Source organism: Aethalodelphis obliquidens, unplaced genomic scaffold, assembly GCF_003676395.1.
Source record: "Aethalodelphis obliquidens isolate GAN/ISIS:26980383/991018 unplaced genomic scaffold, ASM367639v1 scaffold51, whole genome shotgun sequence".
NCBI lineage: Eukaryota > Metazoa > Chordata > Mammalia > Artiodactyla > Delphinidae > Aethalodelphis > Aethalodelphis obliquidens.
Window position 1 is genome coordinate 6,317,741 of NW_020837995.1, and position 25,620 is coordinate 6,343,360.

At 35.8% G+C, this 25,620-nt stretch overlaps 1 protein-coding gene across 2 annotated transcripts in view; it reads left to right on the forward strand.

Annotated features, from left to right (window-relative positions):
* The window catches only part of SPRED1 (sprouty related EVH1 domain containing 1), a 120,092-nt gene that overhangs the window by 33,304 nt on the left and 61,168 nt on the right, over window positions 1-25,620 (forward strand). For both annotated transcript variants that reach the window (XM_027083842.1, XM_027083841.1), the window contains exon 2: window positions 15,906-16,080. In XM_027083842.1, coding sequence (XP_026939643.1) covers window positions 15,937-16,080 — 144 coding nt within the window. In that variant the 5' untranslated portion in view covers window positions 15,906-15,936. The remainder of the gene's footprint in view (window positions 1-15,905; window positions 16,081-25,620) is intronic.

Consider the following 25,620-nt stretch of genomic DNA (forward strand, 5'->3'; position numbering starts at 1 on the left):
TGCATGGAGAGGATTGTGAATGAACTAAATATATATACCTGGTGGAAAGCCAGAGCTTTGCTCTGCCCTGAACGTGGTGTATTTGTTTACTTGGGTATATCCCTTGCCAGGAGTTCAAGGAGCTATGTCCATGGACTGTTTGTTACGAGATATTTTGACTCTTGTATGGAATGTGGGGCTTTTAAGCCAGGAGTGTTTCCATGCATTCATGATTTCATACGCATGGGGTTTCATCCCCTCATAACTGAACTATCAATTAAGGAGCTAAAGAATAGCCCCTGAATTGCTACGAGGATGTTGCAGGTGTCCTTTTGGTATCATCATTACCTGCATATGAAATATTATTTATTAGTTGTAGTAGGGAGAGAGTTACGGTGGAACAGGAAGATGTTGAATGTTAAGTTCTTGCTGTATACGAGGCACTACATACAGGTGGGCAGGGAAGTTTAAGATGTGATAAATTGGAGAATTGGAAGTTGAATAATAGAAGATAATGTTAGAGGAATCAAAAGGGTAATAACTGCCTGAAAGATGTGATGAATACATTGAATTCACCAGAAGGAGAAGCCTTTATAGTCTCTAAAGGACAAGATAAGAGTTAAGTGGTGGTCTTTTACCTAGCTGTAAAGACCATTCCAGGGGAGAAAATATGGTCGAAGGTAGGATTATGCATATATTTATTTCTTTGGTGGCTACTTCGAGTTATAAAAAAGAGAAAGCACTGGAGATTACCTACAAGTGTTGTAAGATAGAAAGTAAGTATTCCAGATTTTAAGAATGTCTTCTTTCAATATATGCTCACCTGACAACTTATTTTTATAATCTTTTAATAAGATTCCCTGGCCAGTATGGTAGCTGTTAGCTACATATGACTATTGAGCACTAATCAGAATTGACATATGCTGTATTTGTAAAATGTGCACCAAATTTCAAAGACTTAGTATGAAAAAAATATAAAATACCTCATTGATTATTTTGTATTATCTATTTAAATATGTTGGATATAATGGATTAAAGTATACTATTAACATTAATTCCACCTGCGTTCACTTTTTAAAAATTGAGATGAAATTCATATCTAACATAAATTTAACCATTTAAAGCATACAGCTTAGTGGCATTTAGTACATTCATATTGCTGTGCAACCCCCATCTCTGTGTAGTTCCAAAAATTTCATCACCCTAAAAAAACCACAGACCCATGGGAATTCCCTGGCTGTGCAGTGGTTAGGACTCTGTGCTTTCACTGCTGAGAGCACTGGTTCAATCCCTGGTCAGGGAATTAAGATCCCGCAAGCTGTGTAGCCCCCCGCCCCCCCAAAAAACCAAACCCATATCCATTAAGCAGTTTTTCAAAACTTTACCATACCCCTAATCCCCTGGCAACCACCAATCTATTTTCTGTCTATAGATTTGCCTATTTTAGGTATTTCATATAAATGAAATCATGCCAGTATGTGACCTTTGTGTATGGCATTTTTTTTTCATTTAGCATATTTGTGAGGTACCATGTTGCAGCACGTCAGTACTTTATTCTTTTTTTATTAGATGATGTTGTATTCGTTATTAAAAGTATGGTGGGTATTAAAGTCTCCAACTATTACTGTAGGTCTGTTTCTCCCTTCAGTTTTGTCAGTGTTTACTTCATATAGTTTGGGACTCTTATATGTTTATAAGTGTTACATCTTCTTCTTCACGAATTGACCCTTTTATCAATATATAATGACCTCTGTTTCTTATAATAATATTAATATATTCATCCCAGCTCTCTTGTTTTATGGAATACTGTTCTCATCTTTTCATTTTCAACCTGTTTGTAGTTTTGGATGTAAAGTCAGTGTCTTATAGACAGTATATAAGTTGATATAGTTTAAATTGATACTAGCTTAGCTTTAATAGCCTATAAAGGCTCTGCTTCTGTTCATCTCCACTCCCTTTTATATTGTTATTGTCACAGTTTACATCTTTATACATTAATGGGCCCATTAATACAGATTTATTATTACTGTAGACAAAAAGAGAAGTTAAAAACCAAAAATACAATAATAATAGCTTTATATTTACCTATGTAATAACCCTTACCAGAGTTCTTTATTTCTTCATATGGCTTTGAGTTACTATCTAGTGTCCTTTAATTTCATCCCAAAGGATAGAGGCAAACTCCCTCAGCCCTTTAGTTATCTGAGAATGTCTTAATTTCTTTTTCATTTTTGAAGGGTACTTCTGCTATGTATAGATTGGTTGACATTTTTTTTTCTTTCAGCACCTGAAATATGTCATCCCACTGCCTCTGGCCTCCATTGTTTGCTATAAGTCGGCTGTTAATCTTATTGAGATTCCCTTGTATATGACGAGTAGCTTTTCTTTCACTGCTTTCAAGATTCTTTGTCTTTCAACAACTCCAGTTTCTATCTCTTTGTTTATCCATTTTGGAGTTTGACTTCTTGGATGTGTAGATTTATATCTTTATCAAATTTGGAAAGTTTTCTGGCCACTTCAGATATTCTTTCTGCCCCTTTCTCTTCTCTCCTGAGCCCCCCCATTACACATACATTGGTACATTTGATAGCATCCCACAGATTTCTTAGGCTCTGCTCATTTTTTCTCATTCATTTTTCTTTCTGCACCTAAGATTGGGTCATTTCAGTTGACATATCTTTAAGCTCACTGATTCTTCTGCTTGCTCAAATCTGCTATTGAAACTTTTTAATGAAGTTTTCATTTCAGGTACTGTACTTACCAGCTCCCAAATTTCTATTTGGCTACTATTTTTTTTTTGAATTTTGTTTTATTTTATTTTTTATATAGCAGGTTCTTATTAGTTATCCATTTTATACACTTCAGTGTATAGATGTCAATCCCAATCTCCCAATTCATCACACACACACACACACCCCACTTTCCCCCTTTGGTGTCCATATGTTTGTTCTCTACATCTGTGTCTATTTCTGCCTTGCAGACTGGTTCATCTGTACCATTTTTCTAGATTCCACATGTATGCGTTAATATACAATATTTGTTTTTCTCTTTCTGACTTACTTCACTCTGTATGACAGTCTCTAGGTCCATCCACATCTCTACAAATGACCCAATTTCGTTCCTTTTTACGGCTGAGTAATATTGGTTCCTTTTTGTAATTTCCGTTTCTTTATTGATATTTTCTATTTGCTCATACATTGTTTTCCTGGTTTCCTTTACCTCTTTGAGTATATTTAAGACAGTTGACTTAAAATGTTTGTGTAGTAAGTCCAGTATCTCTGCTTCATCAGGGATAGCTTTGATTAACTTCATCTGTGAATGGGCCATACTTTCATGTTTCTCTTCATATTTCATAAATTTTTGTTGAAAATTGAGAAGTTTGAATATTTTAATGTGATAACTCTGGAACTTGTATTCTTCCCATTCTTCAGGGTTTGTTTTGTTGCTGGCTGTGGGCTGTGGTTGTTAGGTTGTTTTTCTAAACTATTTTTGTAAAGTCTTTATTCTTTGCCACGTGTGGTCTCTGAAGTCTCTGTTCTTGTTGCCTGTGATCCTTTTGTGTTTTGACAAAGATTTTCTTAAACACCAGGAGTTTAAAAAAAGAGAGAGGGAGGGAGGGAGGAAGGAAGGAAAACTCTCCGGTTCTTTGCAGATTATCTCTGTATCATGGCACTCCTTTAATGCTTAGACAAGCCGTTTACAACTTTGCCTTACCCATTACTTCCTGCTCGTGCTGAGCCTAGATGAAAACTTCGGGTCTTCCCAGAACTTTTCTTAACATGTGTTCTGCCCTGGGTATGCATATGGCTTCTTAATTCCCTAGAAAAACTGTCTCCCCAGCTTTTCCTCCCAAGCTTTTGGTACATCTATTGTTGGCCTCATTGTGATATTTTGCCCCCAGCAGCAGCTGGTCATTCATTTGTCTTCCGATGTGTTTGAGGAATGCAAACGCCTTGTGTCAGTCCTTCACATAGCTCCAGACAGGATTCTTTGAGACTAAGGTCTGCTGTGCTCTCTCTGGAACCAGGGACCAGGATCCCATACTGAGAATGCAGACTGTCATCTTTAAGACCATTGCTGATGGAAACTTCCCTGGTGGTGCAGTGGTTAAGAATCTGCCTGCTAATGCAGGGGACATGGGTTTGAGCCCTGGTCTGGGAAGTTCCCACGTGCTGCAGAGCAGCTAAGCCCGTGTGCCACAACTACTGAGCCTGTGTGCCCCAACTACTGAAGCCTGTGTGCCTGGACCCCGTGCTCCACAACAAGAGAAGCCACCGCAGTGAGAAGCCCACACACTGCAACGAAGAGTAGCCCCTGCTCACCGCAACTAGAGAAAGCCCACGTGCAGCAACGAAGACCCAACACAGCCAAAAATAAATAAATAAATAAATTTATTTTAAAAAAACAAGACCACTGCTGAGGCAGGGGTGGGAAGTGAGGTTAGACCACTGGCAAGTAAAAGTGCCACAAAGCTTTCCTACCACTTTAAAGTTGCCTTTTGATTTAGGATTTGCTTCATCACTGTAAACCTTTGGCTGTTTTCTAGAGTTCTGACAAAGTTGCCTGGGAATTTTTGTTCTTTTCCTTTTTTAGTATTTGTGTTGTGGGATGGGCTCTTAGAGCTCCTTTTTCTACCATTTTCACGGCCATCCTCCTCTTTACTTTTTTACTCTAACTACTGGAAAGTTGAAGATTATGTATTTGGCTTGCGTTGTATTTCGATTGGACAGCACTGCTGTAGGGTATTGAATTTTCAGTGAAAACTGAATCCATTTATGTTGAATTTGGAAGGAAAAAAATGTTCAAAGGTCCCACAATTGCACAGTTAGGATTAGCTATTTACCATTGTACTTTCTATTCCCAGACTAATGTGGCATTTTCAGAGGAACTCTATAAACTTCCTTCTATAGGATAGTGTTATTAACATTGTGTATTTATATACCTCCATCACTGAAGGCTCCTAAATTTTGACTCGATTATCATTTGATTAAGTGTTCAAGCCACCTCGTGCTGTCTACTTTTCTCTTGATAGGTATTGTAAGAACCACTGAACACTCTTGATAGGTATAAGAAGAGCTGAGAAGTCTTCATGCTGCTTCATTGGATTTTCTTTTATATTTCTGGATTCAGTTGTACACATATTTATTAAATGCCTATTTTATGGAGGTACTCATAGGACTTATCTTCAAGTGTTAGCCATAACCCGTACTCTCAGATGTTGGTGATTTTTAATATTGAATGTGGAGATACTTTCTTTTTCTCAGGAGATTATTTTGCTGATTAATCTGGGTCCCTGCCACTGATTCCATATCTTTAGCATCCTCAGCTTGTGGCCTGACCCCTGAAGAATTGGCATCCTAGATTTGCAGGGTTGGCAGCTTACCCTTGTTATTCCTCAGTTCCTTGCCATTAAATGCCAAGATGTTATATGCATTCTTAGCATGGGCAAAGCTGCACTCTAAATACTTGCATGCAGGTGCATTTAAAAAAGTGAGTGCCCTTCACCTCTACTAAAAATAAGGTAACATGTACAGAACCATATAGAAGGGGTTGGCAACATATTCAGAAGTTGTAGATATTAAATGTAAGGGATTCTTTTGGCTTCATTAGCGAAAACATCTCATATTGACAGTGAAAGAATTCCCTCTTCAGTACTGTCAATTGAATTTCCCTGAGTCTGTTCCCTGACCAGAGAGAACAGTGATCTCTCACTGAATGTTCTTGCCATTACCCTGATACAGTCAAAAGATTATTACTTCATCTCAGGCATAAACCTACAATTTTTTCATTAATATCTCTGGTGGCACAGATAAAATCAGGCAGAATAAATTTACTAAAGACCCTGAGAAACTAGAGTAATAAACTACTGTGCCTTCTTCCTACTTGGTAAAAAGGAACTTCTCATATAACTACATAGCAATACTCATGAGGATATAATGTACCTAACCTAAATCAGAAAAAGAGAGCACTGTTTCCTTTTTGCTTTAAATAAGAATTATCAACCACAGCTAACCATCAAATATCAGTTATTTGAGTCTCCTGCTCACACTTTACATGATGGAAGCATTTACAAAAGATATCTAGCCCAATGATAGGCATCAGGAAAGACTTTCTGGAGAGTAATAAATAAAACTAGATAATTGTTGTAATTTAGAGATTGTCCATGTTCACCTTGGCATCTGTAGGAATACCTCTCTGCTAAACATGTCTGCTTTCAAAGGGTAGAAATCATTTTTCTCCTACCACCCAGGAACCCCTCAAGCATACCTTTCCTTCTTGAAACCTTGTTCTAAGGTGTGAGAGGACTCTGGAATCCTTTCTCCTGACTGTCCACCTTCTGAGTTTATATTTCCTCTCTTAGGCCATGCCTATTTTTTGTATATCCAGTATGAGAATATCCAGCTTTCTTCAGGTAATACCTTATTTGCTTTCTGCCCTTATACAGAGCAACTACTTTAAGTGTAGTAAAATGAGCCCAACATCTTTCAAAGGAATACATGCATATGATATGATTTGTGGGATGTTCTTAGAAGTATGTCGAGAGAGCTGGGATGCCAGTCCTTATGTTTGAACAAGTGTGTGTGTATGACTGGAGAGAACTATAAATTGTAAACAGGTGGAAACAGACCAGAGGTATTGCCTCTCTCAGGTTGATGGGAGGGGTGCACGGTGTAGCAGCTTTTGACATCAGGGAGGGAACAAGGCTGTTCAGATCAATCTGCATTCTGCAAAATAGTCATCATTGTACTGTTAATGGCAAGTGCTAGCTCCTGTTAGACAAATACTGTTTTGAGATCATAGCCCTTCAGGGAGTGTGTGTGTATGTATAAGAGTTCGGTAAATGTATTTTTGAATGGGTAATACATACACATGGTACAAAATTCAAAAAATATAAAAGGTTATTTAATGAAAGGAAAATTACCCTTGTACCTCTGTCTCATTTCCCCTTGCTAGAGAAACAGTTACCAGTTTTATTATGTAAAGATTCTATTCATATACAAGCATATGTGTGAATGTGTTTTTTGCCACAAATGGTTGCATACTAAACATACATACGTACCTTTAAAAAAAAAAACTTAATAGAACTTAGAGATCAGCTTACTTTGACAATGTAAAGAGCTTCCTTATTTTTATCATGGCTACATAATATTGCATTGAATAGGTGTTCCATAATTTTACTAGTTTCCTATTGAGTCTTCTTTAGGTTGCTTTCATCCTTTTTTTCTGTTAAAAACAACATTTTTCTTTAAACTTTGCTTATAAAGGTTTAATTTCATACATGTAAAAGAAAATGGGTAGAAGTAGCATTTGCTGAGTCACAAAATATGTACATCTTAAGTTTTGATAGATATTTCCAAATAACCTTCCAAACGTACTTCCGTACTCCTCACCAACTTCTGTGTTAACTAATTTCTTGGTATTTGCCAATCTGATAAATGAATAATGGTCTTTAATTTGCAGTCCTCGTATTTTGAATAAAGTTAGGGGTTTTTGATTTATGTATTTCATGGCACCTATATTTTTCTTCTGTGAATTTTGTTCATGAACTTTGCCTATTTTATTCTGGGTTGTTGATTTTTTTTCTTATTGTTTTTGAAGTTATTTTTAAGGAAGTACTGTGCTTGTTTTCTGTTAGAACAGTGTGTTGATCCTCCTCCCCCAAACACCCGTACCTCAAAGATGTCCTTGCCCTCATCCTCAGAACCTGTGAATATGTTAGGACTTTGCAGAGGTGATTAAGGTTATGAGCTTTGATATGGGATGATTATCCTGGATTATCTGGATGGGCCCAATTGAATCACACAAATCCTTAAAATTGGAGAACCTTTCCTGACCTTGGGACTGCAGTCAGAGAGAGATGTGACTATAGCAGAAGGGTCAGAGAGAAAAAAATATTCCTGGCTTTGAAGATGGAAGAAGGCCACAAACTAGGGAATGTGGATGACTTGTAGGATTTGGAAAAGACAAGGAAACCCATTCTCTTCTACGGCCTCCTAAAAGGAATGCAACAGTGCCAGCACCTTGATTTTAGCCTTGTGAAGCCCTTTGGACTTCCAGCTCATAGAACTGTGTAAATTTGTGTTGTTTTATGCCACTAAGTTTTCAGTAATTTGTTATAGCAGCAATAGAAGGCTAATACATATTGCTGTACATTTTTTCTCAATTTGTTACTTTTTTTTTTAACTTTACGGGTTTTTTTTTTACTATGCAGGAATGTGTTTTGTATAGTTGAATTTATCTTTTTATTTTTTAATGGCCTCTGGATCTTAAGCCTTTTCTACTACAAGTTTATTCTAAAACTTACCATATTTTATTCTAACGTTTTTATCTCATTATGAACTCTAGTATTAATGTTGGTTCCGTGTCTTCTACATTCTGATCTCTTACTGACAGTGAATACTTTTATTTATATCAGCTCTTCTGACATAGACTAGAAAACTTCATAAGATCGGTGCTGGTAGTCAAGGAGTTGGGGGCATACTAAGACATGGACAGTAGTCATGCCAGAAGGCAGGGACATACTAAGTGTTAAAATTTTAAACTACTTTGGCAGGTTGATGATACTGTTTAGCAGAAACTAGAATGGTTGATTTTAAAGGAATATTTTGTGAATACCTCTTTATTCTTCAGATTTTAGTTTTATGTTTTCATTCTTGTGGGAGACTTCCCAGATGCCTATGACTTGGTTAGATGTAAATGTTTCCATCATGTAAGCAGTTTGTGGAATATTTTGATAACTGATGCTGATACTTAGCTGTGGTTAAAAATTTTTACTAAAAGTAAAAAGTTCTGATGGGGGGCTGTCTCCTCAGTTTGTTATATAAAACTATCATAAATACAGAATGAGGCGAATTTAGGCCATTTCAGAATGCAGATATTGTAACATCATAGAGTTAGTTTATTATATAAAGTCCATATAGTGGTAACATTTATTGAGTACCTAACTGTGAGCCAGGTACAATGCTAATAAGCACTTTGCATAATTTCCTCATTTAGTTCTCAAACCCTGCAGTAGATGCAGTTATTATCCCCATTTTACAAATCAGGAAAATGAGGGTACAGAGAGTTTAATTTGCTCAAGATTTTAACTTTTAAGTGATTCAACTGCCTTTGGAATCTAGGAAATCTGACTTGCTATTAAACACAGTATTATTAACTGCCATGTGGTGCTTTAGATTGATGACTGCTGCATGGAAAATAATAAGTGTTATAGTTTTAAAAGTTGCCAGTACAGGGACTTCCCTGGTGGCACAGTGGTTAAGAATCTGCCTGCCAATGCAGGGGACATGGGTTCGAGCCCTGGTCTGGGAAGATCCCACGTGCCGCGGAGCAACTAAGCCCGTGCGCCACAACTACTGAACCTGCACTCTAGAGCCAGTGAGCCACAACTACTGAGCCTAGTGACACAAGTGCTGAAGCCTGTGTGCTGCAACTACTGAGGCCGCGTGCTGCAACTACTGAAGCCTGCGTGCCTAGAGCCTGTGCTCCGCAACAAGAGAATCCACTGCAATGAGAAGCCCATGCACCGCAACAAAGAGTAGCCCCCGCTCGCCACAACTAGAGAAAGCCCACGTGCAGCAGTGAAGACCCAACTCAGCCAAAAAAAAAAAGTTGCCAGTACAGAAGGAGTATTTCAAGACCTTTATCTTTCTAATTAAACTAATTCCTTACTTTCCATATCTGTAAAATGAAGAAATAACCCATCTCATTGGGGTTGATGCAGTGAAGTTCTGTTAAAACACAAGTCAGAGTATTCTACTCCCTTGCTTTTGTCACCCTGTGGTCTCTTTATTGTGATAAATTAGAGTACTAACTTTGTTCGTGGTGTGCAAGGCTTGATACAGTAAGGTCCAGTAAGTTAAGTATTATTTCATTTCTTACCCTTCTCCTGCTTATGCCTGCCATCTTCTTTTGAACTTAATATTCGTCCTTAAACATGACATACTTGTGTCATGCTCCCTCCATGGAGCGTCCTTTGCCTTTTTCTACCTGATATACTGCTGTTCAAAATCCACATCAAATATGAATATTAGTCATTTCCTCTCCTGTACTCCCAATTTGTGTTAATATATCTTTGCCCACTAACTTGTGAGCTTCTATAGGGAAGAACCATAACTTTTAAATTTTGTTTATGTGTGAAGCATATAAATAAATGCTTACTGGATAAGTGAATAGTCCTAATGTGGCTATCTTCTAAATATCATCTGCTTCTTTATAGCTTAGAAAGCAAGTAAGTACTTACACTGTGAGGTGCTATATCATAAATTACTTCTATTAAATGCTTCCTTTTTTTATACCCAGTCTCTGTAATAATGTTTAACATTTTGGATGGTAATGTTTAGTTAAAATATACTGTAGAGAACATAGGATGTTTTGTCACTGTAAATATCCCTCTATGGGAAAATATCATAAATTCTCATTGTACTGAACAAATCTTAAGGAATTCTAAGTATCTTCTCTTTTTTGTTGTTGTTCTTTGAGGGTATTTTGGGCTATTTTGTTTTGGTACAGTTGTAGTTAGAAATGGAAAATAGTTATCTTTGCCTCCTGTATATGGATTGCTTTCATATCCTCAAGGTTTTTCCCTCATCTTTTGTATTGTTTCCTGTTGCTACTGTAACAAATCACTACAAACTTAGTGGCTTAAAATAATACAAATTTATTATATTGTAGTCTGAAGGTCAGAAGTCCAAATGGATCTCAGTGGGCTAAAATCAAGTTATTCGTAGAGCTGCATTCTTCCTGGAAAATCTAGGGAAGAATTCATTTCCCTGCCTTTTCCGGCTTCTAGAAACCCGTATTCTTGTCTCACGACCCTTCTTCCATCTTCAAAGCCAAGTAGTGTAGCATTTTCAACTCTCTGATTCTGACCTCCTCTTCTGCCTCTCTTCTCTACTTTAATTGCTCTTATTTTGGTTTCATTTTCATTTTCTGAATATTACTTAACATATTTCATTCACTTGGAAGTATAATTTTGTGGTCTACTTAAGAGAATGTGATGTAACTCTTCTTAACCAGCATTCAGATAACACATTTGCAAGGAATTATCATCTTGATAAATCTGTAAATTATAGTACCTAAAAACCTATTGCAGAGCAGCTTTGCCCTAGGGATTAAATGTTCTTAATCTCAGGTTTGTGAACCTCTTGGAGGGGAGTGTGAATCCCCAGAATTGTGTTCAAATATAAGTTTTTAGCCATATATGTATTTTCTTCATAGGAGGTAGGTAACTGTGCTTTAATCACAGTTTCAGTAGCATCTAAAATACCTTTCCTTTGTTTTTCTTCCCTTTTCTCTCTGTTCTTATTTCTTCTCTCTATATATAGACACACACTGTATATATACTACATCTTCTTAATCCAGTCATATGTTGACAGGCACACTTGGGTTGCTTCTGTGTCTTGGCTATTGTAAACAGTGCTGCTATGAACATTGGGCTGCATGTATCTTTTCGAATAAGTGTTTTCATTTTTTCCAGGTATATACCCAGGGGTGGAATTGCTGGATTATATGGTAGTTCTATGTTTAGTTTTTTGAGGAACCTCCATACTGTTTTCCATCGTGGCTGCACCAGTTTACATCCCTACCAACAGTATACAAGGGTTCCCTTTTCTCCACATCCTCTTCGACTTTTTAGATAAATTACTGGGAACAAGTGCCTTTCAGCTATTTTAAAGAAGACCAAGAATGAAATGCTGAGTTTTTGACAATAAGAGTACATTGTCATTATATAAACATAGCTGTTGTCTTAGAGACTAATAGATTGCAAACATGATACCCAGAGAGAGTAAAAAATCCTACAAATTCTTAAATTTTAATTCCATGATGGCAAATACTATTTTTCTTTATTTTCCACATTTACTAGAATGGGCATCTATTGTCCACATGATCAGGAAAAAACATTTGTTGTTATTTTAAGTAGGAGACTATGATTTCGTTCCTTGCTCTTAAGTCATTTTTATCTAAGTAGGGGATTATAATTACAGATTTTAATAATGCTACAAAGCAGAGTATAACAAAGTTTATAAGAGCTGCCACTAATGTCTTTGGGAGTGGTTGTATGTTTTTAGACAAGAGTTACTGTTTTTATTTGGGGAAAGAAGACATTTGAAGGCAAGGAAGTTATGAGATTAAAAGCACAGGTGAAAAGTTTAACCTTGGCAGGAAGGAAGGTCTTTCAAAAAAAACCCCACATTAAACAACTTGAAAATTTTTGTGTTAAGTATTCTAGTCTTAGAGCTTAAAGTTGAAAGCTGAGTTGTTAAATTCTAAACTAATGAAGGCTGTGGTATAGGGAGTACAAATTTATTTACATAAGCTTCTAGAATACCTTAAAGTTTAAAGGATCAACTTGAATAGTTAAGGGAAGCAGTTATATATTTGGTATGGTTGAAAACACAAGATTCAAAAAACAGTTTATATAAATTATTGGCCAGCTTTAAAACCTCTTTTGTTGTATTAAGGTGAACAATGAATCAGGCAACCTTATTCTTCCAGTAAGGAAATCTTTATTTTATTCAATTTTCCTAAAAGGGCAACACATCTCTTCTAGGTGGTACTTTCATAAAACAGAAAAAAAGAAATTGGAGTGGTGAGGAGGATTACGTTAGGGATACTTTTGTTTAAAACATATTCCTGCACTGTTAAAAGTAACATTCTAAAGTTTCTACAGTATTTTGAGTAAAGCCAAGATATAGTTAAAATGTGTTTTTAATTTATTTAAATTACTTTTAATTTATAAATATTAATTATAAAATAATTTTTGGAGAAACTGAAAAATGAAGGGAAAATATTCTAATATCACCATCATAAAATAACTTTTAAAATTACTAGGGTTTTCGTGTATTTTCTAATACTCTTGCTTAAGCAGTTTTATATTTTAAAAATACAAAATATGCCTAAGAAGCATTATACAAATTGTAAGTGAGAATTAGTAATATTCAAAGATGATAAAATAAGAGTCCATATGCTCTAAAGAGGATAACTGCTGCTGCACTCTGAAGTTAAAATATACACTGAGCTTCTAAATGGGGTTATTTTCCTCTTTGGGTCTCCCCAGTCTTGTAGAATCTAGTATAAAATTCTTAAATTTTCTAATTTACTACATAATTAAGTGAGAAGGAAGAGTCAGGATCCTAGAGTAAAATAAACACTTAAATAATTATGGGGAACTTGAATTTTGGTTTTGACCGAAGTTCTACCTTAATGACTTCGTAACTTCACTGAACTTCAAATGTGCTGAGCTTTACATGCATGAGTTCAATTCACACATATTTAATCTGAGCCTAATATGTCTAAGTTATGTGCCATGTTTCTGGTATATACTTAGATTTAAACTCTTAATAAACCAAATGACCTTCATTTACTATTACTTCTATCCCTCCAAGATGGTTTCCACTGTAATCTTCTCCAGCTTCTTGGGATGCATGTCATGTTTATTTATAGTAGAGGTAACTTGTTCCAGCTCCTCCCGGAAGGAGGATTCCAATTTGGTATCTACCTCAGCCCAGTTTTTATGCACCCATAACTCCTCTGGTCAGTTTTCTGAACTGAAGATTGGTAAGAATTGGCCCCAGGCAAGAATCAGAGCCTCTAAACAACTGAATAATAAAAAGCTTAGACAGAATAGTCGTCTGTAAATCTAAAGACTTTCAGAACTTCTATACAAAGAATTATTTTGACCCTAGTAATAGAGGATTTTGTTTGACCTTGTAAATTTTATTTTTTCCCAGCTCCTCCCTGGCTTTGAATTACCAGTATGACAACTACTTCAATTTTAAATTCTTTGTTGTAGTAATAATTAACTTATAATAACACTTACATAGTGTTTATGTGTCAGGCATTGTTTACGTTTATTAAAGGTAGGTATTGTAACTTTCTCAAGGACATGTAGGTACATTGCTGAGCTAGGATCCAACTTAATAAAGTTTGACTTTAGACTCCTTACCAACAACACAGTGCAGCTTTAAAAGTATACAACTCTCTGGCCGAAGACTTGTGTCGAGACTATATGAAGAACTTCTAAAAATCAATAATAAAAGACAGCACAATAAAAAATAAAAGACTGGGACTTCCCTGGCGGTACGGTGGTTAAGACTCTGCACTTCCACTGCAGGGAGCATGGGTTTGATTCCTGGTTGGGGAACTAAGATCCCGTGTGCCACACGGTATGGCAGAGAAAAAAAGAAAAAAAAGACTTAAAAAGAAGGCATATAAATGTGACCAATCAGCATATGAAAAAAACGCACAACATCATGCATCCATCATGGAAAATGGATATAAAAATCACAGTGGGTTACCACTTATATACTTACTACAATGAGTAAAGTTTAAAAAACTGAAAACAACAAGTGTTGGCACAGATGAGGAGTAACTGAAACTATCATACATTGTTGATGGGAATGTATAATGGTCCAATCACTTTGGAAAACAGTTTGTTAGTTTCTTATATAGGTAAACCTACTACCCTATGACTCATCAATTCCATTCCTAGGTAATTATTAAAGAGAAATGAAAACATACGTCTACAAAAGACTTATACAAGAATGTTTATAACAGCTTTATTCATAATAGCCAACAGCTAGGAACATTTCAAATGCCCATCAACATAAGAAAGAATAAATGAATTGTGATATATTTATTCAGTGAGAGGACTCTGCTTAGTGGTAAAAAAAGAATGAAGTACTAATACAACAGCGTAATGAGTGAAAGAAGTGAGACAAAAAGGGTACAAGTCGTGATTCTATTTGATTCCATTTATGTGAAGGCCCATAACAGGCAAAACTAATGTATATATTAGAAACCGGGGATAGCAGTGTTACCTAGGTTACCTATTTGATGGGAGGGAGGCTTCAGGGAATTTTCTGGAGTTCTGTATCTTGATTATCATGTTGGTTGTACAGATGTGTAATTTGTCAGAATTTGTTGAACTTTATATTTAATATCAATATGCCTTATGTGTAGAGTAAAGTAGAAAAAAAGCAAGGGGTAGATCTCACACAAGCACTCTGACAACAGAAATGACAACTGGCAACTTAACACTTAGAATGTGCAGAGACAATAAGTAGCACATAATTGTTACATTGAACCTCAGTTGATAGTAGTAATAACCAAGACATGTTTAAGTTATATTCAGTGTAATTTTCTAAGAAGTCAGCAAGGTATACCACTTTTAGAAAGGATTTCATTAATAATTATTAAAAGTTTTACAACTAAAATGCTGAGATGTCAGTTATCTAGAACATTAGTATATGAAACATTACTTAGATTTTATGTAAAAAATTGTTGTGGCTAATACTGGGAAATGATTCTAAATGGAATTAGAATATGGTCTCTCTTAAGAATAGTCTGCCAAAAAGAGGGCATGAAAGAACAATTTATCTGATAACTTACTAAAATAAAACATGTTTATATATATTTGTGATTTAGATTCCCAGGTGTTAGAAATAATCAAAAATGTGTCTGAGCTAATAAACATGTTTGTTTCAGCATTTTACTTATATTTCAAATATGTTAGAAACATACAGATGTCACAATTAAATGTGCTAAGATACAGCAGTAATTTGTCCTGTTTATATTGTAGGAGGTGGACGTATATTAGATAAACGTGATGGCAGACTGTAGTTCGACCGTGTTTGTCTCTGGGATCCTTTGTTACATGTTCCATGGCAATCAGATGTGCTTGAACTACTCAAATGATGAATTGAAATAATCGATCTGTAGTCTTTTATTGTGAGATTGGTCTTCAAAATAAGTTAACCTTTAAGTCAGTTACTCTGTGGTTTTTGATCTTTTTCAATCAGGTTACTGTCTGTGGACTGTCATGGAAGTAATTGATGTGGTCTTTGGTTTCTCAAGCAAGACTGACACCTTGGCTGTTTTTTGTTTATGGAAAAGCTAACTTCTAATCTTTGCATCTATTTTAGTAATAGTTATGCACGAGTGCGAGCTGTGGTGATGACCCGGGATGACTCAAGTGGTGGATGGTTACCACTTGGAGGGAGTGGACTAAGCTGCGTCACTGTCTTCAAAGTCCCTCACCAGGAAGAGAATGGCTGTGCTGACTTTTTTATCCGTGGAGAGCGACTCAGGGACAAAATGGTAATGAATAATGCATCTATTGCTATAATTTAAAAATTCTATAGAATGAATTTTCTGTTTAAAATTATGATTAATATACTATTATTTATGAAAATTATTTTTGTCCAGGATCAATGATTGTTTCTGTAGCTCTTTTAAAGTTAAAGACAGCAAAATATGCCTGTTTCTTTGCAGCTGGGACTGACGTTAATGTGCATGTGTTAGAGGGGAGCTGCTTTTCTGTTAGGTTTAATGCAATAACATTCATGAATAGTCCCCCTAGTTATTAACCCAGGTGCACCATCTTCCCCTTCTCCCCACTGTTGCCTAGACTGGAGGTTGGCACTATAGTCCACAGGCCACATCCAGGCCTGTCATGTGTTTTTGTACAGCCCATGAGTTAAGAATGGTTTTTACATTTTGAAATGACTGGAAAAAATCAAAGAGTAATAATTTTATGAACATGAAAATTATATGAAATTCAAATTTCTATGTCCATAAGTAAAGTTTTATTGGAACATAGCCAAGCTGATCTGTTTACATTTTGTCTCTGGCTGCAATGACAGAGTTGAGTAGTTGCAACAGAGACTGTAAATATCTGGCCCCTTATAGAAACATTTTGCTGGCCCCTATCCTAGACTCTTGTGTTCTCAGATTGTTTCTCTTCATCCCCTATCAATCTAGGCTCATCATATGACTACCTGGTGGCCATCCTAGGTTTTAACTCTACTATCTTCCACCCAGACAAGTGTTTTCTTACATTCATATATTTAAAAATTTGAATCTAACCTTTGATAATGTTAGACGTCTACTCTCTCTTAATTAGTGTAGAAAGCTCTTTCTCTTTTATTTCATTTGTGAGCCAAAAACAAATCATATCTAAAAAGCTGAGTAATGTTAATGTCATTCCTGCATTAAGCAGAGAGCATACAACTTAGAAGCAAAAAGAGAATAAAAGTGCCCAAAATTTCCAAGACTCTTGAACATAACTGTTATTCCCTTTAACTATATATCTGTGGATTAGTTTGTGAGCTCATTCAGCATCTATAGTATTATTTCTATTGAAAATGTGTATTAAGTGTTGAATAATTCTTTTATACATGAACATTTTATACTACTTTTAATTTTGGTTCTTGGTTTCTGGATATTTTTTACTATTGAATTATTTCAGTAATTTTAAAAGTTGCCTAACTTGTCTGTGCTCCAGTTTCTGTCTCAGTTAACTGGAGAGTTTTCCTAAATCGTCTTGAAAACCTTCTAACTCTAATTTTTTGTGAGTTTAGGATTTACTACTGTGTATCTCAATTAACCAGAATGTGGTTTTAGGACTAGGAAACCCCATTTGAAGTCAGAAGTATAGATGATAAATTTAACATGTCATCTCTAAAAGTTTAAATATTTAAATGTGGTTCTGGCCTTGGATAACATGGTAGCTAACATATACTGATGCTTATTTAAAATATGGCTTGTAGACTTCTAAGAGAGAGCCTATGGTGACCTGTCCTGGAGTGTAGTGCTTTTTGTCTGAGCTGTTGATAATTGGCGAGTGTTGGAGAAGAAGTTGTAGATTTTAGAAACTGAATAAAATAGTGACAATCTAAGGCATTTTTTAATAGTAAAGATGGAAAAAGAGAAGAAAGAAGTCAAAGATGGAGAAAGGGAGAAAAAAAAGCTTGCTAGAAAAAGCATAAGAACAAGGAAAAGATGACCTAGATGTGAAAAAGAGGTAAAATATCAGAGTGAAACAACACAGTCGACCCTACGTATCCATGGGTTTCACATCTCTGGATTCAACCAACCCAGATGGAAAATATTTGGAAAAGAAATTACAGAAAGTTCTAAAAAGCAAAACCTGAATTTTCCTTGTGCTGCCAACTATTTACATAGCATTTACTTTGTATTAGGTATTATAAATAATTTAGAGATGACTTAAAGTATATGGGAGGGAGGATGTGTGGGTTATATGCAAATACTATGCCATTTTATGTAAGGACTTGAGCATCTGCAGATTTTAGTATCAGTGGGGGCTGGGTCCTGGAACTAATCCCCTGTGGATACCAAGGGACTACTCTGTTGGCTATATTGATGAGCATGGACAGTTTACTTGAGGAAAATTAAATAAGGAACCAAATCTGCATCACTAGGAGTGAGGCTGGTCAGAGATAAGCTCAGATTAATGTTTTAGGTGGTTGCTCAGAGTGTGGCTTTGACATAAGCTTAGAGAGAGTAAGCCTGGGATTTGGACATAATACAAACTTACTTCCTAATGTGAGACATAAAAAAGGGCCTTAACTTAATCCTAAGGTGTAGAATCGTAATAGACTAACAAGAAAATAGGTTCTTTTGATAGAAGCACTGACCTAGGAATCAAAACGGTTGTTTCACTTAACCATTTCTCCTTGAGGAAGCTTGTTATTTGTGAAACAGGAATGATAAATATATCTCAGTGTAGACATAAAGGAAACATTACTTTCAATTGGAGGATTGTCTTAATTCTTGTAGGGAATAGTTATAATAAAGCATTTTAGGTTATGGGGAAATTGTATGATCAAAGGCAGAGGCAATAATGCATGGCCATAAATTGAAAATAGCAGTCTTGTGAAGTCTCAAGACAAATGGGACAGTGACATTGAAATAAGCAGATTAATTGGCCCCTTCTGCTGCATAATACACTTCTAAGATACTTCTGAAGCAATTACAGAATTGAAGTATTATTCTTTTACATTATCACCGCATTTGGGGTCATTAATGTCCATTTCTATAGATATTTTTTATTGATTGGCTTTATTTTAATCCATTTTTCTGGGTTCTAGTAATATAAAACAGGTGTACACTGTGACTGTTGAATCTATAAGTTTACAAAGTTAATGATAGTTTTCTTTAATATCCTTCTTGATGAGTAAACTGAACTTTAATATTGTTCCTATGTAATAGTTAATCATGTAAAAGATAGTGCTACAAACTGTGTTCTCTACCCATTTTGTCTGTGGGTCACATCTTAGAGTCCTCTACCTTGGATGAATTCTAGAAATGAAGTGAGATACCTACCCCTCATACCTCAGGAAAAAACTTGTGTCCTTTAAGAAAGAATGGATAATTAGTAATGAGGTACCTATAGCCACTTGTGTAGCTAATAAAGAAATACTAGATAATATATATATATATTTTTTGCGGTACGCGGGCCTCTCACTGCTGTGGCCTCTCCCGCTGCAGAGCACATGCTCCGGACGCGCAGGCCCAGCGGCCATGGCTCACGGGCCCAGCCACTCCACGGCACGTGGGATCCTCCCGGACTGGGCCACGAACCCGTGTCCCCTGCATCGGCAGGCGGACTCTCAACCACTGCGCCACCAGGGAAGCCCTAGATAATATTTTAAAGAGGGCTTATAATAGTCAAAATACTAGTTACAGTAGTGAAGATGAAAGATGGCTTTTCTGAAGAGTGAACGAAGCATTTAGTAGAAGATTTTTCCAGTCTTAGATTTACAAGTACTTGTACTAAAAATGTCTTGTTACACTTCCCAGAGGGTTATATTTCACTCTTTTTTTTTTTTTTTGATAAGAAAGGGAGCACAAATCAAGAGCAGGCTGATGAGGATTTTTCAAGAAGGTGGTATTTTGTATAATTTGCTCAGTATTCATTCATTCAGAGTGACCTGAAATTATTTCCTCTGATGCTTACCTATAACTTGCTTGTTTTTGTGATACTTACAAAGGTAGAGTTTATTTCCCAAGTTGCTAATCTAAATTAGAGCTTCCCAAGCTATGTGCCATGAATAGGTAAAAGTGGCTGGAGCCTCCAAGTCTCTTTGCCTCTTAACCACTAGGCTCCTTCTCTTTTCTGGTTGCCTTATAATTGTTATTTTTCTGAGTATGCCTGAGAAATAAGTTGGAAAGCACTGCTTTATGTAATTGGCTTTCATACTTTATTGATAATTCAGGAGAAATTGAAAAAACACCAGGCTTTGGTGTTGTAGCCCAAGATAATGAAAGTACTTTCTCCCAGATACTTAGGGATGTATGGAATGGTCTTTGACAAGGATAGCTTCTCAGAACCCCTTTTCTTGATATGTATGAGTTGCATCATCCATTTCCTTCTAAATCTTTATAGCTTTGATTTCTCCCTTTAATTCTTTAATATAAATTAGTGTTATCTTGGATCACATTTTTTAAAATGCTAACTAAAACTTAACTGTTAATTTGTATAAATAATCTTTACTGTAGTGCTTCAGATCCCCATGATAGAAACTTTCTCTTTTGCATTCATTTTTCTGTAGTGGCTCTTCTCTATTGGTGTGACATTGCTATTTTATAGGCAAACATTTTGTCATCTTACCATATGTATATGTTAAATTATTTGATCATTTTTAGTTGAATTGTATGTGATAGGAAAATCTAAAATACTGAACTATAATACACTTTTAAAGTCTTTATAAGTACCTGAATAAACTTTCAATAATGATATTAAATTTTTGCTAAAATATTTACTACTAAACAAAGTTTTTAATAACTGTGGGGATCTAAATTAGCCATTCTTAAGCTTTTATTGTAGGACAATAAAATACTGTAAATTTACTAATCAATGTTATTGTGCTTTTTAAAGCATATTGTGTGCTAAGAGATGACAAAAATCGAGTGGGCTACATAGAAAGATACAGTAAGACTTACAACCACAACCTCTGTACTTAAGATGTTCTGTGGAAAATAGAAAAAGGCACTGTTCAATGTCAAAGCAAACTTATAGCTATCATTATAAACTTAGAGTTTATACTAAGTATAATAATTGAAACAAAGAAAGGAAAAAGCAGGAGATATCAAGTTTAGGAAGTTGCCAAAGAGATTAAGGGATTGTTGTTTTGGATTAATAAGTAATTAGGTTGTGGATAAAAGTGGTTTATAAAAATTAAAATGCCTATGAGATAATAGTTCTGTTGTTTAAAAAGATACATTTCTAAAATGGAGTTTCTTTACAGTTATTAGAGCCTAAAGCAAAACTCGAGTATTTTTAAAGAAGAAAATAAAATGACTATAGCATAGCAGTAGCTTTATTAAAAATGAGACTCATCCTCCTTTCCACCATGGGAAACCCCAAAAGACCAGGGAAATATCTTTCTGCCTTGGATTGAACTTTATAAAGTACAGAACAATTTTCTGCTTAGCCTTTCCCACTGTGCCTCTGTGAATTATTCTATTGTGAAACATCAGTCCTTCTACAGTACTCTTCCTCCACTAAAAAACCAATTCTGTTAACTGGCATTACCCTTAGGACTCAGCAGCTCTGTCTCTTGAAAGATACTGGTTTTCCTGTTCACCATAATATCACAGAGTTGGGAAATAAGTGGGAGTGGGAGTAGAGGTAGTGTCAGCATTTTTGTTGTTCCTTGTTCCCCTCACAGAATGTTACTATATAACCCACATATAGACTTTTTTTTACTGATACTCTGTACCATTCAGAACACCATCCTTTAGCTTTTATTTTCATCTACTGATCTTAGCAATTCCTTCTAAATGCCAACTTTTCCACATCTGAGCCTCATCATCATTCTTGGCTACTTTTCTTTGCATGGCCTGACCTTCTGGTCTTCATTTCAGCAGGCTACTTTCCTGGATCTGGTTGTTACCAGAACTTTTCCATTTGAGGAGTTTTACAATTTCCTGTCATTTCTATTTTATTTCCCATCCCTTGCTGTACAGTTTGATGCTTACTCTATTATCTGTGCCACTCATTTCACTAGATTCCTTCTGGCTTCTTTTATTATCTTTATTATTATTTTATTATTATTATTCTTTAATTCTTTTATTATATTTAGTATCTTTTATTATTTTCTTTTTAAATCCAATCTGAATTTTCCTTATCAGTCATTTAAACCGCTCTTTCATTGATATTTCAGTGGAAAATATGTTGCTGAGTTGTTTTTTTAAAAAATTTATTTGTTTTATTTATTTATTTTTGGCTGCATTGGATCTTCGTTGCTGCGTGCGGGCTTTCTCTAGTTGTGGCGAGTGGGGGATACTCTTTGTTGCAGTGCACGGGCTTCTCATTGCTGTGGCTTTTCTTGCTGTGGAGCATGGGCTCTAGGAGCACGGGTTTCAGTAGTTGTGGCATGTGGGTCAGTAGTTGTGGCACATGGGCTTAGTTGCTCCATGGCATGTGGGATCTTCCCGGACCAGGGATTGAACCCGTGTCCCCTGCATTGGCAGGCGGATTCTTAACCACTTCACCACCAGGGAAGCCCCTGTTGCTGAGTTTTAATCTTACCTTACACTAAAGGAACTTTGTTGAATACCCATTGTTAAAAGGGAAAATTCAGTATTTAAAGGTGAGTCTTTCATGCAACAAATATTTATTGAGCATCTACTATTTGCTAGATATTTGCTGTTCTAGGCACTGGGGATATGTAAATGGACAAAGACAGAAATCCCCATTCCTAAGGGAACATACATTGTGGTGAGGGCCAGAGAAATACTACCATAAATAAATAAGTAAATGAATATTATGCTATACATAATATTAGAAAGTATTAAGTGCTGGGGAAAAAAGAGTGTAGGGGATTTTTTGTGGGGAGGTTAGTTAAAGTTTTACTTAGAATAACCAAGGAAGACCTTACTGAGAAGATCTAGGTAACATTTGAATAAAGATTTCTATAATGAACAAGGCCTTATATTTTAGTTTATATGTTCAGATTTTTAAATCTTCAGTATTCTTAAAGTAGGATAAATCTATATTCTTACTTAAATTCTTATGCTACACTGTATAAGATCTTGGACTTTTCATGGATTTGGTGAATGATATCAAAGTATGCATCAATAATAGTCAGAGGGCTTCCCCGGTAGCACAGTGGGTAAGAATCCGATTGCCTGCCACTGCAGCGGACATGGGCTTGAGCCCTGGTCTCGGAAGATCCCACATGCCATGGAGCAACTAAGCCCACGTGCCACAACTACTGAACTTCCACTCTGGAGCCCGTGACCCACAACTACTGAAGCCCGTGTGCCGCAGCTACTGAAGCCTGCGCACTTAGAGCCCGTGCTCCACAACAAGAGAAGCCACTGCAATGAGAAGCCTGCGCACCGAAACAAAGACTAGCCCCCGCTCACCACAACTAGAGAAAGCCTGCGCACAGCAACGAAGACCCAACACAGTCATAACTAGATAGATAGATAGAAAAAAATAGTCATAAACCTAGGTATGAGTGATTCCTCCATTTATTCAATCAGGTCTTCTTTATTCTTGATTCTGTTTCATCCTTTTCATCTCTACCCCTCTTCAGTCTTGTCTGTATTATTGCAGATAAGGTTTCTAATATTTGTTCAAGGCCCAGTTTTCACCTCTCTCTAACTTTTATATTGCTTACAATACTGAACTTTCTAAAGCTTGGGTCTCATATTCCTTTAGTAGTTCCCCCAAAATTCCTAAATACAATTTCATCTCCTTAATTTCACCACAATAAACTCGTATAATCTGACTCTTACTTCCTTGAATCTATCTACCTGTTTCCCAAAGACAACACTTCCATGATGTTGCCTTACTGAGTTACTCATCGTTCACTAAAAGCATGCATTGAACTTAGAGAAATGCTAGCCCCTCTTTTACATTAATTAAATACTATAAAGATAGTATACTACAAGTTGTATGTGGAATAGAGAATGTGTACATACAGCTTGCTAGTCCTGAGGAAATAATAATGGCAGAAACAATTTCCCTTTTATTGTCACAGGTAACTCACAGATGGACAAATAGGAAAATTGAGTTAGAGGAAGCACCTTGGGCAAACCAGTTTTGCTGTGAAGGACTGTAATTGAAAGAAATGCTAATAATAATAACATTCATCTAGTTTAGAATCACCTGTCCATTTTAGGGTCAATCCATTGAAAAGATAATAAATTATACTATTAATTACTTTTCTGTACAACCATGAATTTTGTGACTTTCTCCCAGCAGTTTTAAAATAGTTCATTCTTTAATACTACTAATATTCCTTGAAGGGGAAAAAAACCTGCCTGCTGCATTTCTATTCTCTTTCTTTTGGAGCAAAAAATAGCTCTGTGTGTGGCGGGGGGGATGTTAGCGGTTTCCTGTGTTTGTGTGTGTGTGAGCGGTTTCCTGAAAATTAAGATTTAGAATGTAACCCATATTACCTTCCTGGTTGCTATTATTTCCTCTTTTTAGAAAATGTCAGCTTAATACTTATTATTCAGTTGTTTTGAACTAACATTTCATTCTTTAGTTATTGATTTATACTGGTTGATCTAGTCTATCAGGTTCATCATGATTATCTTGGCTTCATCTTTCCCTTTTATACCTGATTGTGATATATTTCACAACCTTTCCATTACATTCCCATTGCCACTAAACTATTATAATGGATAATAGCCTCCCTAATAGCTAAAGCCCAAAATCTTTGATCTCAAATTATTGACCTTACTTAATAGTTTTCTAAATATTTCCTTACTAAATTATAATCTGAATGTAGCATGCTTTTAGTTGATTGGTTGATTGATATTATTCTTTTAATTAATCAACAGCTGTTTGAGAGCCTTCTGTGTACTAGGCTTCTTTGTTTTTAAGTTTAAGGTGTACACTGTGATGGTATGATTTAGACTTCTTGTATCAGTCTGCTCAGGCTGCCATAACAAAACACAACAGACTGGCTGATTTAAACAGCAGAAATTTATTTTCTCACAGTTCTGGAGACTTGGAAGTCCTAGATCTGGGTGCTGACTTTTCTCTGGGATAGATGACCAAGAGTACAGTTGCTGGGTTGTATGGTAGTTTTATGCTGAGTTTCATAAGAAACTGCTAGACTTTCTTCCTGGGTGGCTGTACCATGTTAAATTTCTACCAGCAGTGTATGAGCAATCCAGTTTCTAGGGATTCTTGCCTGCATTTGTGTAGTCAGTATTTTTTATTTTAGTCATGTTGATACGTGTGTAGTGGTAGCTCGTTGTAGTTTTAATTTCCATTTCCCTAATGGCTAAGGTTGAATATCTTTTTATGTGCTTATTTGTATCTTCTTTGGTGAAATATCTGTTTGTGTCCTTTTCCTGTTTTCTCATTAGATTGTTAGTTTTTTTTTGCTGTTGAGTTTTGAAAGTTTTTTTTAAATTTTAGATACTAGTCCTTTTCAGGATATATGGTTTCTAAATATTTTCTCCCAGTCTACAGATTGTCTTTTTAACCTTCACGGGATATTTTGCAGAGCAGAGTTTTAAATTGATGAAGTTCACTTTATCAGTTCTTCCTTTCATGGATCACATTTTAGGTGTCAAGTTCGTGAACACTTTCCCTAATCCTGCGTCCTGAAGATTTATCCTATTTTAAGTTTTATAGTTTTATATTTTATATTTAAGTCTGTGGTCCATTTTAAATAATTTTTATATCAGGTGTGATACTTAGGTCAAGGTTCAGTTCTTTTGCCTACAAATGTCCAATTTTTTCCAGAACCACTTGTTGAAAAAGTTGTCATTTCATTAAATTACTTTTGTACTCTTAAAAAATCAGTTAAGCATTTTTATGTAGGTTCTCCATTTTGTTCCATTGCTCTGTCTGTCCCGCAATAG